The following is a 15,557-nucleotide window of genomic DNA, read 5'->3' as shown; positions in this document are numbered from 1 at the left end:
AGCATAACAGTCATAAGTATTATCCTAGGGTGGCTAGAATCCTAAATCAGGGCCTTGTATCCACTTTCTGGTTATGTGAAGAGCCACGGTCCTCAAAGCAAGGACTTTTACCTGAAAAGCTAAATCTATTTTGCAAAAAAAAAACGTTCTCTGAAAAACCGTTCTCTGTAGCGCAGTATGTATGGGTATTAACTATCGTGTACATGGCGGCCTGCCATTGTGAATTTTTGTTTGTGGAAAAGTCCGAAGGAATTTGATAAGCACCAAATACTGTAACTATTGATTTAAAAAAAAAAAAGTACGTTTAAAAAATGAAAATATATTGTAACCAACTGAGGATCGAACTACTGATACTGACATAGTGAAGCTGTGCCTCTACCCGCTAGGCCACTGTTACCTGTGATTATCTTCGCTCCCTTGGTGTGTGATATACAGCAACGTCCAATACAAGACATGCCCCATAAAGTACAGTACGTACTGTATGACATGCTCCGTATGATACTGTAGGTCCTCAAATAATGTTTGAAGTAGTCATCCAGCAATAGCAAAGGTTAGCATGGCTTCTGCATCAATTACATAAATTACCGTACGTAACTGCGGCTGCGAATAAAATAAAAGAACTCTGTCCATAAAGTGAGGACAAAATCCGTAGTGTAAAGTATGATACTGTAGGTCCTCAAATAATGTTTTAAGTAGTCATCCAGCAATAGCAAAGGCTTCTGTACTAATTACATACATGACCATACGTCACTGCGGCTGCGAATAAAATACAAAAACTCTGTCCGTAAAGTAAGGACAAAATCCGTAGTGTAAAGTCTTAACGTGGAGCATTAGTCACCCAGTGGTTAAACTATGTATTACATGGTGTGGGACATAACGCAGGACATAACGCAATCTGCAACTCGCAAGTCAGAGCCCTCAAAAGCGCGTTGTAAACCACGATGTACTCGGCCATATCTGTATGGCTACGCAATCTGACATAGTATTCATTCTGCATGATATTTTCTCATATAGAACAACTACCCTTTTAAAAAATATTCTCATTACTTCACTGGATATAACTTTTTTTTTCAATTAATTGTTTATTATTTGTATTTCAGAGAATACAGTACATACTAATCTAATTTTGTTACCTTAATACAATTATATATGTTATATACTTTAACTCTAAATACAGTATATTATACATCTTGCAAGATTTAAGTTAAAGTTTATACAAGATTATATAAGATGTGTATATATTATATTGTTGTTACTTTTTAATACAAGCTACACTGGAAGGCTGCTGGGAGAGAATGGCTGGGTGTCATTACACCATGGGTCTCTCACTTCTGTAGAACTGTGGATAATAACATCAAATTCTAAGTTATACATTTAGACAACATTTCCCAAGGAATTAAGTAGATTGGTGACAGGATATGATTACCTGTATAGCAATCTAAGTAGAATTTATCTGTTGTGGTAGTCAACAGAAAGAAGGTAATGCTTTTATTAAAATATGACATCAGCATAACATTTAAAACACATCAAGAAATCAATCAATCAATAAATAAATCACCCTCAACTGAAATCCACCAAACATATGTACTTTAACACATTTTTCACCAGTACACTTTTTGTTTTTATTCCTAGATTTGAAATCTTGATACCCAACTCATGTCTTGCCCTTTTCTTACAGCTACTTCCTTCCATCTGATCCGTCACCCATTAGAACTTCCAATCACTCATACCCAGGGATACTAATCCAATCCATACACTCTACTCACATTCCACAATAGAAATAAATTCCCAAACATTACTGTACATATCAATCTCTTCCAAACTACCACATTTGTTCACCATCAACCTTTCCCCTTCCCAGGAAGAAGGCGCTGTTAATGGCAGCACTGAAAATAAGGCATTGTCTTCATTTAAATGGACAGTAAATGTATGCCTTAGTGTACTCAGGAAACTACAAACGTATCACTGAGATTCAGGAACAACTTAACATTGATTGACTCTTCATGCATTTCATATGCTGAGTTGTAAACAGAAGTGTTTCATGAGCGCTGAAAGGCCTGCCAACTAATGTTCTTCACACTATTTGACCATTTAGGCTGTTGTCGCTGTGGCAATTTAACAAGCCATGTTATCAAAGCCAATCATGTTCTGAAGATCATTAAATGACATCCTTCATCCATTGGTAAAAGCTTCCTAAATTAGAGACTTTCTCCCTGCTAACTGATAGCATTGCGATCTGTGTGACATAAACAAAACAGGAGAAATACAGTAGCTGAAATAATGACCGTCTATGAAAGCCTGAGTTTGTTTCAGTTTTTCTGCACTCTGCAAATAAAGTGATATGAAAAAAATGAATAAAAAATGAAACCAAGCTGTACTTAGCTAAATATATTTTGGTACTGCCTTGAAGGCAGCAAATGTTAATTCACTTTTCATAAATATTGTATATTCATTATATTGAAGCTTATTTACTGGGAAAGGACAAGCTATTTAAAAACATCCCATCCTAGAAACTGCCAAGATTTTATGCAGGATTTCATGGACAGTATATTTTGTAAGTGCCTACTTACTTGAAGACCAAATGAAGGCACGATTTCATATAATTTTATATAAATCTACAGTATGACCTATTAATAACAGATAATACACAAAACTAGGTGCTCAAATGTTTTTCAGCCTAAATGTTGCCTATTCCTTGTAATTTACATAATGATTCTTATAATATAGGTACAGTAAAGCAAAATACTGTTTATAGCATTAACTGGAAAATATTAATATGAAAACAATGCATAAATATTTATTCGTTAAAAAGAAGAAAAGAAACATTCAATATATACAGTATTTAGTAAAATAAGCAACAAGCAAATAATATGTAGTTCAAAATGTCATTGTACCTGTTTTAGGATCAATAGAAAAATAAGGTTGTCCCTGAAGAATGCTATAAACCACTCTTGCACTGTTTCCATATGTAGGATCATCCGCATCAGTTGCTTTCACCTGAAGCACATAGGCACCTGGAATGACAAATAAATGATTATTTCACTATGTTCATGTTTGACATTGAGTTGAAAATTGTGTAACAGTTTAAACAATTTGCTAAATATTTTTGCTAAAAAAATGTGAAAACAGGTGTTTTCTCACCCTTCTCACATTATTTTAGTGTCCTGTAATTAAGTGCTTTTTCGGCAACTTTTGTGCAAACCTTTACATTTGGACACAATTCCTGTAATTATGCCAACTGAAAATGTGATTTGGACAATTTAGTTAAAAGTTTAAAATAAGATGCTGCAGTGAACCCAGTTTCAGCTGGCATAATTACAGTTCTCACGGTGATATGCCTGCCCATACACAGCTTTCTGGGAAGCTGTGTTAGGCCATGCCAGTGTTATTAGCTATTAGCTATACTTAGCTATACTTACCAACACACAGGGATCGGTGCTCTAGTGAGGACTACCGATCATCGGGTAGCTCCTGTGACTCATTGTGCAGTAAAGCTACGCTGCAAAGAGGCAGCGACCACCAGCTGTTAGTAAGCATGAGCAGTGGTGGGGAATTCCGGCACACAGTGAAGTGTTGTTGTGACTGGGTGTGTGTGTCAGCAGTAGTGGTAGTGGTGGCAATATTAGGAGGCTGGACATTTGCAGCACATAACTAGGGGAGTTTCCATGAAAACACCTCAATTCATCATAGGAAAAGCATTGCATAGTCTGAGCTTTCTTACAAGCTCTGTTCCCATATGTGATAACTGATACATTTGATACCACAGCACATCTGCATCCTCAGATTCAGATGGTGATATACTGGCCCTTTAGTTTCATACTCCATCTACAGTATATATTAAATATTGTTAACAAAACATGTTGAACCTGTTGTACTGGATATGCCAGATTGGCAAATTTGTGTTGGTGCAGATATTTTGTTTGATTCCGAGTCAGTTGTATTTTTATGAATTTTTGCAAAAGTGGGGTGCACAGGGCATGGGCACCCCACTTGCCGGGTCTACACAATGTCCCTCTCCACAATCTTTAAACTGCAAGCACATTGCTCCACCAAAGAATGTTTGCACATGACCGGCAGTCCCTTGGCTGGGTCACAGCAGTTGCGCGGGAAGTCATGCAGACATGCATGCATTTTCCAGACTGCTCCCAGAAAAAAAGTTGCAATTGGAGTGATGCCATCACAATATGCATGCATCTCTCCCATGGCTCATAGAAACACACTGAGAAGATATGAGGGCGGGTTATTCTAATTGACACACAGTGTTGTGAAGTTAGAAATGCTGTATGTCATTTTTCACCAGCCCATTGCTCATAAATGCCACCATATCATGCCCCCCCCCATAGTGATTGCGTGCACCTGGCAAACATTCTGTTCACCATGGCCGCTCGCACCCTGCGCATGCAGAAAAGCAAACTTTGAATTATTCAGGGAAGCCCTAACAGGAATTGGGTGGGAAACGGTTATGGAGGGAAAAAATGCTGAGGAAATGTGGGATACTCTAAAAAAGTGCTTGATTCACTAACTATTGAATGCATTCCTAAAGTAACTAAAGGTAAATTCAACAAAAAAAGCCACCATGGTTGGACAAAGAAGTAAGGTCAGCTATCAACAACAATAAAACCAGAGCCTTTAAATTCTATAAAAATAACTTGAATGAGGAGGCGTTCACAAAATACAAAGAATCAAACAAAACTTGTAAAGGGGTAATCAAAGCAGCTAAAATATTATATGAAGAGCGCATAGCCACTAAAAGCAAAACCAACCCAAAGAAGTTTTTTAAATACATAAATAGTAAATGTTTAATTAAGGAAAACATAGGCCCACTAACTGATACTAGTGGAAAAAGTGTTACTGAAGATAAGGGAAAAGCAAAACTGTTAAATGAGTTCTTCTCATCTGTATTTACTAAGGGAGAGCAGACTGTGGAACGAACATTTACCACAAACGGGACAAATAAGCCAGATCTCATTGTGGATTTCACGCCGAAGGAAATAATTCTGAGGCTAAGCAAACTCAAAACAAATAAATCACCAGGGCCAAATGGGATTCATCCGAGGGTATTAATGGATTTAAGGGATGAACTAGCTACCCCCTCTACATTATATCTTTAGCATGTCACTATCGTCAGGTATAGTACCAAAAGATTGGAGAATAGCAGAGGTAGTGCCAATATTCAAAAAAGGAAAAAAGGAAGATCCCACTAATTACAGACCCGTTAGTTTAACATCAATTGTGGGTAAACTATTTGAAGGATTTTTAAGGGATGGTATCCAGGAATATTTAGATCATCACCGTCTACTCAGTACTAACCAACATGAACCTAGGATTGGGTGAAAATAACTGCAGATGGGTAGGGAATTGGCTATGTAATAGAGAACAAAGAGTGGTTGTGAATGGTGCCGTATCAGATATGATACCGGTACTAAGTGGAGTGCCCCAGGGTTCGGTTTTGGGGCCCATTTTGTTTAACATTTTTATTAACGATATTGGGATAGGGTTACTCAGCAATGTATCCATCTTTGCGGATGAATCTCAGCCAATCAGCATGTGGAATGTTTTCAAACCCAGCAGCGCTTCCCGCGCCGCCGCCTGGCTGCCGGATAGCGCGCATCACTGCAGGGACCCCGCCGCCAGATCACACAGTGCCGCAGGTACCCAGCACGGACACCCCTGCAGCCTCCATGTGAGAGGTGAGGGGCGAAGTGCTGCCCTTCAGTGGCCCTTCGCCGACCCTGTTTACAGTTATTTCTAAATATTATATAAATATTAAAAATTACAATATTTAGTTTCAAATTTGCACTAAATCTTAGAAAACAACTAGTTTGTAGAGTTCTAGTTAGCATAGTATTATGTTTGATTTTGGTTCTAGTTTCACCATCATGTTATGATTTCTGTTTTGTTTTTACAAAACCACCCTCAAGCGTTTTTTGTAAGGAATTCACATGTAAAATCTGAATTTTGAATTTTGGATTACTTGCAAAACTGATAAATAAAAACCTGCTAAAATCATGTAGGTTTTGCAACCAAAACTACAGGAAGATCTGAATTGGAATTTGGTTTGGGTAAGATCCATAATATTAGGATGGGTTTGGATTTCTAAAGAACCGTATCACACAGCCTTAGTTTATTATATCAGGTAGAATGGTTAGACAGTAATCGTAATTTACAACCAACAAAATGTATGTGTACATAGAAAGATCTGTACTTTGGCTTCAGATGATATTTAATTCCTTGTCTCACATTTCTCATCTACTATAAAAAGTCTAAATGAGTTTTAGTTCTAATTTATTATTGTGTTTTGGTTTTAGCAAAACAAACTTAACATTTTCAGTTTGGTTAAAAACTAATTTAAAAAAAATGATGATTGATTTAAAAAAATATATATATAAATAATATCCCAGCTAAAATCATGTAATTTTGCAATACAAAATCCAAAATTCATATTTAAAATGTAAATTCCAATCTGTGGGGAGATCTGAACCGGGACTCAGATTTTATCTCCAGGGAGATTCAGAACACGTTTTGGTACGGATCCACAAAATTCAGGTGGATTCAGATTTCTAGAGAACTGAGCCGCACATCCCTATTATTAAGAAGCATGTGAACATTCCTGTTGTGGAACTGTACTTGGAAAATTATGGAAACTTTCATTGATTTGCAGATCTACATGATTGTAATGTGCACAGTGGAAAGATTAAAGATATAATAATTCTTATTCGTCAAGAGGTTTATTACTGAACCTATAAGGTAATATCTATTATACTGTATGCAGAGTAAATCCCATGCCAATATATTTATCGCTTGTCAATATGAGTAACATTAAAAAGCTTATACTGTATCTGCAGCACTAGTGAGTTACAATTGAGTAACTCAGTAATGTGATATTTGCAAGCTTTCCTAATATATTCAATGGCAATGAGGCAAGCTATGGAACCTTTAAAAATTGATTAAGGAAATTCCTAAAATCATGAGAACCCTTACAAACATTTGGTGCTAAGCTATCTGTATTTAAAAAGGCAACTGATAATTCTATTTTAATACATTCAGTTTACAGGACAATTTAAATCTAGATGCCCCTATAGACTCATTTGACTAATAATAATTTCCTTGTCTAAGACATAGGGCCTTATTCTGGTCGATGCGTACTTTCCCGAACTCTTTCGGATGGCGTTTTTTAGCCGTCTGCGCATGCGTGGGCAACGCTATGCGCATGTGCCACGCAAGGTCTCCGTACTTGTTCTCACCAATACCGTACAAAAATGTGCACCGCATTCACTCGGGAAATATGGGCGTATTATGGGCGTCATTCGGAAGTACACAGGGGCGTAGTTTCAAAGTGGGCTAAACTGGGCGTAAACATGGGCGTACACGAGGGAGTGCACTAATTCTGGTATGCGTACATTCGGACAGCACACCGAATGCACACGAACAAAAAGGCAGGAAATATGCGGTCTTTATAAGCAAGTATTGCTTTGCGGACACCACTCGGTCATGCGCTAGGCATTCGGAACGCCCAATCAGTACGGGCGCACCTGAACCAATGTCAGCTGAACACAATACAATCCACTCCTTTACTCATTACTCATTAATTACATGATGTAAGGGTTAATCTAAAGTGGTAGTAAAGTGTTTAATTATCAATTTGAGAAATAATAGATGACCATTAAAAACAATCCCTTTTTAATGAGGTTGCCTAATTGCATAAGTGGGTCATGTAACAGATTTCGGAGTTCAGATAATAGTGGTGAGTTTTGCAGAAATACACCGCATCGGTGCGTACGGGCACGTTCCCGTCCGTTCTGACGCAGTAAGACCGTGCAGACGCTGTAAGACCGTGCAGAATATGTGTGTGTCCACCGCACACGCATGGTTTGGATGTCGTCCGTAAACACGCCCTCTTCTTAAAGCTGAGTCCGTCCGAATGCGGAAGACCGGTGGGCGTTTCTTCGTACGATGTCCGCACAGGGTGGCGTGCGGACCGCTCCGAAAGAATTCGGAAATTTACGCACCAACCAGCATAACCTCCATAATGTACATTATTTAAAATTGGTTATATAATTGATACATTGCATTTATATCTCACAGAATATGTTTCTGACACTAATTGAAATACTAATAATTTATTTAGGTTTTATATTTGCACAAAGGATACATAGTAAATACATTCTGTCCACCATTTAATTAAAGAAACAAGACAATAAACACATACAGTAAAAAGAGAAATAAACAGAAAAGATGACAAAGTTGCAGTTGCATAATGGTAAAAAAGAGATAACCTATCCAGGGCTGGAACTAGGGTTGTTGCTGTCTTTGCCCAGCACAGAGTGCAACATTTTTTTGCGAAGGTCAAAAATCTAATCATAGCATAAATGTGTTTGTGTGTACATGTGGTAGGGTTACTACTGAGTGGTGTAATATGAATAATAGACACTACATTGGTGTAGTGTTAATAAAACACGTTAATGTTTAATGTAATGTGAATTAGTAATATTATATGGTCATGCTTCTCCCCCATGAAGCCAAACTCCAATATTGTTGGAACCAAGAGTTCTGACAATGTTTGAGAGCTCTATAGTAAATTATCTGGGTCAATATCTTGAAAATGTAGTAAAACATCAGTTTTCCTTAGATATGCAGAGCCTTTATGAGAAGATGGGAATTTCTTTGGATAAAAATGTCACGGTACTTATGAGTTATCCGGGCGCCCGATTTCTAAATCGGGTCGGATCGGGCACATCGCATCGCATCGCATGCGACCATCGGATGCGATGCGATGCGATGACCCGATTTTTCCATAGGAATCAATGTTAAAATGGACTGAGTCCATTTTAACATGGAATTCAATGGGAAAAAGGGGTCCTTTTCATACCCCTACTATCCAAGTGGGCATGGAGTTGGATATAAACCTGTGGCGAGCGTAGCGAGCCACCGAGCCCGAAGCGTGGCGAGCGTAGCGAGCCCCGCGAGGGGACACAGAATACCGTCCCCTCGCAGGGCTCGCTTCGCTCGCCACGCTTCGGGCTCGGTGGCTCGCTACGCTCGCCACAGGTTTATATCCAACTCCATGCCCACTTGGATAGTAGGGGTATGAAAAGGACCCCTTTTTCCCATTGAATTCCATGTTAAAATGGACTCAGTCCATTTTAACATTGATTCCTATGGAAAAATCGGGTCATCGCATCCGATGGTCGCATGCGATGCGATGCGATGCGATATCGCATCGCATCGCATCTGATTGTATGCCTTAACTTAAGGCATACAATCAAAAAATCGGGCGCCCAGATAACTCATAAGTACCAATGTCACTAATGCCCCTTTCAGACCGCACTTAAAAAACGGTTTTTAGCCGATTTTTAATCATTTAAAAACGGTAATCTGTGCGGTCTGAAAGGTGCACAACCACTTTACCCTTTTAAAAAAGCAGGTTTTTTTAAACAATTAAAATGGAGGGTCCTACTCGTTTCAGACCCGGTATTTTGGCATCAAAATCGGGTCTGAAACGGCATTTGTGACCCAGCCAATGAGCGGACCCAGCACAGTGAATATTTAATGAGTGCTCATTAAATATTCACTGCGCTTCAACCCCGCTTTGCCCCACCGCCCGCCAGTTAACATCCCCCCACCCCCCTAGGGCTAACAACCTCCCCCCGTGCAGCCGGTACCTCCTGTGACGCGTTGAGGATCCCGGCAGTATGGACGGATGCATTGCACATGTGGGACCCATAGCAAAATCTTGAAAGCCTGCCCCCTCCATGCCACAATTTTCAATACAATGCCCCTTAGAAAAGCAGGAAAGTGAGAGGAGTGAGAGACAAAAAGGGTGTTGGGGAGAGGGAAGCAATAATTTTATGGAAAAAGAGGGAGGCTTGGAGAGAGAGGAGAGAGAGGAGCAAAAGAGAGGGTGTCAGGGAAAAAGAGAAAGGGATGAGAAGGAAAGCTAGAGTGTCAGAGAGCGTGAGATGGGAGGAGCAAAAGAGAGGGAGGGGAGTGAGAGCGATTGAGAGATAGTGTCGGGGAGAGAAAGAGAGGGGGACAAGAGTGTAAGAGAGATAGGAAGAGACAGAGAGGGAGAGAGTGTGTCAGGGAAAGAGAAAGAGACTATGTCAGCTAGACCGAGAAAGATACAGTCAGTTAGATAGTCTAGGAAAGAAGGAGAGAGTCAAAGTGAGACAGAGAGAGATAGTGTCATGGAGTGAAGGAGGCTATGTCAGGTAGAGAGGTCAGAAACATAGTTAAACATTTTGCTGCCCTGTGGCAGAAAGAGAACTTGTACATAAAATTGCAGCCCTTGCGACAAGGTCTGAATTGGCCTTCCAATCTATCCCTAAGGTAGTCTGATTCCAGAGCACAGCAGGCAGTCTCAAGCTCAGTCTCATTTCTCTTATTATAAAAAATATTTTGAGTTCAGCAACTTGTTTAAGCAGGTCTTAAATACATCCCATACAATAGATAGACCCCATTATTGCCAGCAAAATAGGACTGCCATAAGGCTTCCAGTGCAGGTCCTGCCCTCATTTGCAGTAGCAACAATGCGTGCAGTTTACAAAACCCAAAAATATAGAGCCATTGACCTCTAAAGGTGCGTACACACGGGGGCGATTTAGGGCAAAATCGCGGGAAATATGGTCGCTGAGCGACCATATTGCCTGCAATGGGAGTGTGCACCGGCGATATATCGCCGGGTGCGCACTCCCGTTTTTGCCCCTGTGGTGATCGCTGGTTGCAGGAACATGCTCCTGCGACCAGCTGATTTCCACTGCCAGGCTTCCCCCGGCAGTTTCTTTTACATCAGCGACCATCTCTGGTCGCTGCAGGGCCGTCTTTTCGTATGGGCTTAATGGGCACTTGCCCAGGGGCCCCAGGTGTATAAGGGCCCTATGCTGATAGCTGAGGATCCCCTTTTTCCAGGGATACCAGAATTTTGAAAATCAGCCCTGGGGAACTGGAGATAGCCAACTTCAAAGCAGCAGTCCACATCCGACCTGTTAATTGCAATTCCCAGTCATATTTCTCAGGTTCTCTCTGACTTAGAGTTTTTCTCAGAGTATATTCCAAAAGCTGGGACTCTCCCCTTTCTGTCGACAGTAGCGGCTTGACCAGAACCAGAGATAGCAGCCTTCCAGCAGCCAGTCCCTGCTCCAGCTCCAAACATCTGGTGTACAGTTTTATATTTTTGTCAATGGATTGCTCTGGCTCCTGATCTCTGATCCCCAAGTTCCCAGCACCTCCTGAAAGTTGGGACTCTATTTCCAGATAATGGCGATATCTGCAGTCAAACAAGCTGCCCTTCCACCGGAAAATGACGAATATTAAGCCCACTCCATTATCCAACCCTCCACCAGGGACGTGCAGTCAGGGGAAGCAGGGGAGACAGAGCCTCCCCTGTCATAATGATGAAAATAATAAAAAGAAGATATATATATATATATATATATATATATATAATTTCTACCTCTCCGGCTGCCTCCCACCTTCTTACACTGCTGCATGTGAGGGTGGGAGGCAGCGAGAGAGGTGCCTCCCGCTGTTAACATTAAAACTCCGGGCAGTGTGGGGTGGGCAGGGGGCAGGGTGCAGCAATGGGCTGTAAAAGCCCATTGAAAATGAATGGGGAAGCGGCACTTATACTTATGCCGCAATGACAGGGGCACCAGTATAAACGCACGCCCCCAGATGTGAATGGGCCAGCAGATCCAGTGCTGGATCCGCTGTCCAATCACATACATGCAGGGCCCTGGAGAGGATGCAGTAGCATGGGCAGCGGGGAGTTTGGCGCCTGCAGGGAGAAAGCAGATGTCACTCACCCGTCTCACCGCCGAGAGGACTGGCCGCCGCCTCCGAGGACAGGTGAGTCCGCCGGGTGGTGGGAGGGGAGGGGGCGCATGTACCGGTGGCCGCTGCATATGTAGCACTGCCATGTCCGGGGGGGGGGGGGGGGGGGGTGGTGGTGGTGAGGTCAGTGCCTCCCCAGGCAATGACCTCACCGCACTTCACTGCCCTCCACTGCGTATAAAACACCCACTACCTCCCTGGAAGTCATTTACCCTTCATTCAGCTCAGTGCCCCCTTCCACACGTTATTGTTCACCCTCCTACCACCAGTGCAGTAAAGGAGTAATTGGCAGAAGTTACTGCTCCAGGTCCTACGTGTTGAAGGGAAGATAGAGCACCCCCTGCCACCCGTGGGACATCAAAGCTGCTGCTGATTGCACCCCCCCCCACCCCTATGAGGGGAGACTGGGTAAGGGCCCCAGTGCATTGCTTTGCCCAGGGGCCCACACTTCTGTTAAGATGGCCCTGGGTCGCTGATGTAAAGGAGAAACTGAGCAATATATTGCTCAGCCATATATTGCTCAGCCATATATGGCTGAGCAATATATCTCCCCCGTGTGTACACAGCATAAGTGTAACATAGGTGAAGACTAATGGAAATAGGTAATTTAGGGTTAGGAGATACAATTTGTAATTTGATTAAAAACTGTTTGCACAATAGGGGACACAGAGTGGTGATAAATGGCATACATTCTAGCTAGGGTAAGGTCCAAAGTGGAGTTCGACAAGGTTCTATATTGAGACTCACCTTGTTATATATATATTCATCAATGTTATTGGAAGTGACATACTGTAGTGAGTAAAATTGCAATATTTGCAGATGATACAAAATTGAGTAAGGAAATTAACTCAGGAGAGTTTGTGGAAACACTACCAAGTGACTTAAATAAACTTGAAAGGTGGGCGGAAAGGAGAAAAATGCAGTTTAACGTTGAAAAATGTAAAATAATTCATTATGGGAACAAAAATAAACAAGCTACTTATAGGCTAATGATATTGATATTTTTCTTACCACAGACACCATAGGAGAGGAGGAGGTATGAGATGCATGCTACAGTATGTCCACCCCACGCAAGGACATTTTTAGGTTTCAGTGCAACATTTAACATCAGCAACATAATGATTTAAAATTTTCAGAACAAGGGAACATTTCATATCATATATCCAACTTACATTCCAGATAAGCAACTGCACCATACAGATGTAAAGACATACAGTACGCATGTGTCCTTATATGGTGTTCATTCTAGAACCCTGCACCTTTCAAAACTTATGCAGTTTCTCTTTTCCTGCCTGGGGTGTCGCTTTCTGCTGTGGTGCTTCTAGCATTGGTCTGATGTATTTCAAAATAGAGATAGAGATCAACTGTGCTAGAAGAACCACATCAGAGTGACAGCCCAGACAGGAATGAGGAACTGCGTAGGTTTTAAAAGGTACATAGTGCATAAACACAAATGACATTGCTGCTTGCAGCTGCTATACTGTACATTCATTCTGAATGGGTGAACAATGAGTGAATTAGCTCAAAATACAGTACCACAATGTCTAGTGCTACAGATGTGTCCCGCAATGTTGTTGTTATGTACTGTATAACAGCTTAATGTATCAGGATTGCTATGTTAATGAAGTACAACGTGCTGCACTCGTTGACATCACTGCCAGGTTCCATTAAAGCTACCATTCACTTTAATGTCATAGTGGGTGGATATGATTGCACATGCCATGCTGCAATATCCTTACTGTAGTGCAAATACATGTTAAATGCCTCATCTGTATGTGACATTACATATTGCGAAAACAATTTGAGGACAAATCTTCATATCAGTACCAAGTCAACTTGTACCAAACCATATACCACAAAAAAAAAATACAATTATAAGTTTGCAATTCAAAAACCGGTACTTGTTTCCTAGCACGGCGCCTGTGATTTTGATTGTATCCATCGGGTCCTAAAAAATCGCGTCAATCGCATCGCATGCAACCAAATCACATGCAATGATTGATGCGATTTTTACATCGGAACCAATGTAAAAATGGTCCCTGAGACCCGATTTTACATTGGGCCCAATGTTAAATGCCCCCAGACCCCAATTTTCATTGTATACCCACCCTGATGGGTCAAATGCCCCCCCCCATTGTTAACGCTACTCCACGATGAACGCCAACCCAAAGCGTGGCAAGCGCAGCGAGCCTGCGAGGGGAGGCGGTATGCGTCCTCAGACCTTTTCATACCCCCACTATCCACGTCGGCGCGGAGTTGATTTTATAAAGTGTGGCGAGCGCAGCGAGCCACCGAGGGGCCGCCCATTACTTCACAGGTATTACGCGGCCCCTCGTCACGCTTCGGGCTTGGTGGCTCGCTGCACTCGCCACACTATACAAAATCAACTCCGGGCCGACGTGGATAGTGGGGGTATCAAAGGGTCGGAGGACGCGTACCGCTGTGCTCGCCACGCTTCGGGTTGGCGTTCATCGTGGGGTGGCGTTAACAATGGGGGGGGGGGGGCATTTCACATGTAAAATACCCATAAGGGTGGGTATACAATGAAAAATCGTTCCATTGGCCCATTTAACATGGTTCCCTATGTAAAATCGTGTCCATCGCATCGGTCGCATCGCATGCCTTAACTTAAGGCATGCGATGGACGCGATTACTTAATTGTCGGTGAAAAGGCTAAAAATAGCCCTGAAATCGCGTCAGTCGCGTCCATCGCATACCTTAAGTTAAGGTATGCGATCACCTGCAATGGGCGCCGTGCTAGGAAACAAGTACCCAAAAACCTTATCTTTGTAAAATAAAAGCTCCACCACCCCCCCCCCCCCCCACACACACACATACACACACACACTCTAGTTTAAGTTGGGCTGGCAGAGGATTCATGACATGAAAACAACATAGAATGTGCCTACCAAAGGCAGGAAATAAGTAGTTGCCCCTCAAACCAAATTTACTAATACAGTAGGACTCTAATATAAACCTATGGATGATAAAATGGATGTATGCGAATATCGTTCTGCTTTAAAATTCAGTATGTTGTGTATAAAATCACAGATGACATTAGAAATGAGCCCACTATGTATACTGTGTAAGTAGGCCATCTAGCGCACCCAGTTGCCTTAATTAATAGTGAAAATCAATGACATAACTTGGATGATATTATCAAATAATTAAGGAGCAATACTAATTGGATATGCATATTATAATCCTATATAAATATCACAAAGAATGAGATTATAGTTTGCTATAGCTGAGATAGATAAATATGATATGTGAGAACGCCGTAAGATATAATCATCTGATGTATAGAGCAGCTTGTTTTGTTGAGAATGACATACAGAAATGATTTATAACTGAGGGAAGTACTGTTAATTATGAAGAATTACAATTGAGAAAATATCTAAGTGTGTGTGGACATCTATTAGATGAACAAAGTGCTATGTATACATCGCATGGCTTATGGACTAACTGGTAAATATTAAGATGTAGATTAGATGTATATTATATACCTATAGTGCTGTGAAATTAGCAACATATTGTATGTGGAGGCAATTAAGACACTGTAGTTTGTACAATATACTCCATACATCAATTGTGCATCTTTAATCTTGACAAGTCATTATGATGGAAAAATAAAAACAAAGGAATCAACACAGTGGAAGATGTATTTTCATTTACTCATAATTTGTCACATTTTCATTATTCACTTACTGTATATCTTGCTGGCT

At 41.2% G+C, this 15,557-nt stretch overlaps 1 protein-coding gene across 3 annotated transcripts in view; it reads right to left on the bottom strand.

Annotated features, from left to right (window-relative positions):
* Positions 1 to 15,557, bottom strand: part of CDH12 (cadherin 12) — an 849,072-nt gene that overhangs the window by 106,108 nt on the left and 727,407 nt on the right. For all 3 annotated transcript variants that reach the window (XM_083188087.1, XM_083188088.1, XM_083188089.1), the window contains one exon: positions 2,895 to 3,014. In XM_083188087.1, the coding sequence (XP_083044213.1) occupies positions 2,895 to 3,014 (120 nt within the window). The remainder of the gene's footprint in view (positions 1 to 2,894; positions 3,015 to 15,557) is intronic.

This window comes from Crinia signifera, chromosome 5 (assembly GCF_055691185.1).
Source record: "Crinia signifera chromosome 5, ASM5569118v1, whole genome shotgun sequence".
Classification (NCBI taxonomy): Eukaryota; Metazoa; Chordata; class Amphibia; order Anura; family Myobatrachidae; genus Crinia; species Crinia signifera.
The sequence above is the reverse complement of the archived record's forward strand: the minus strand, read 5'-3'. Positions and strand labels throughout refer to the sequence as shown.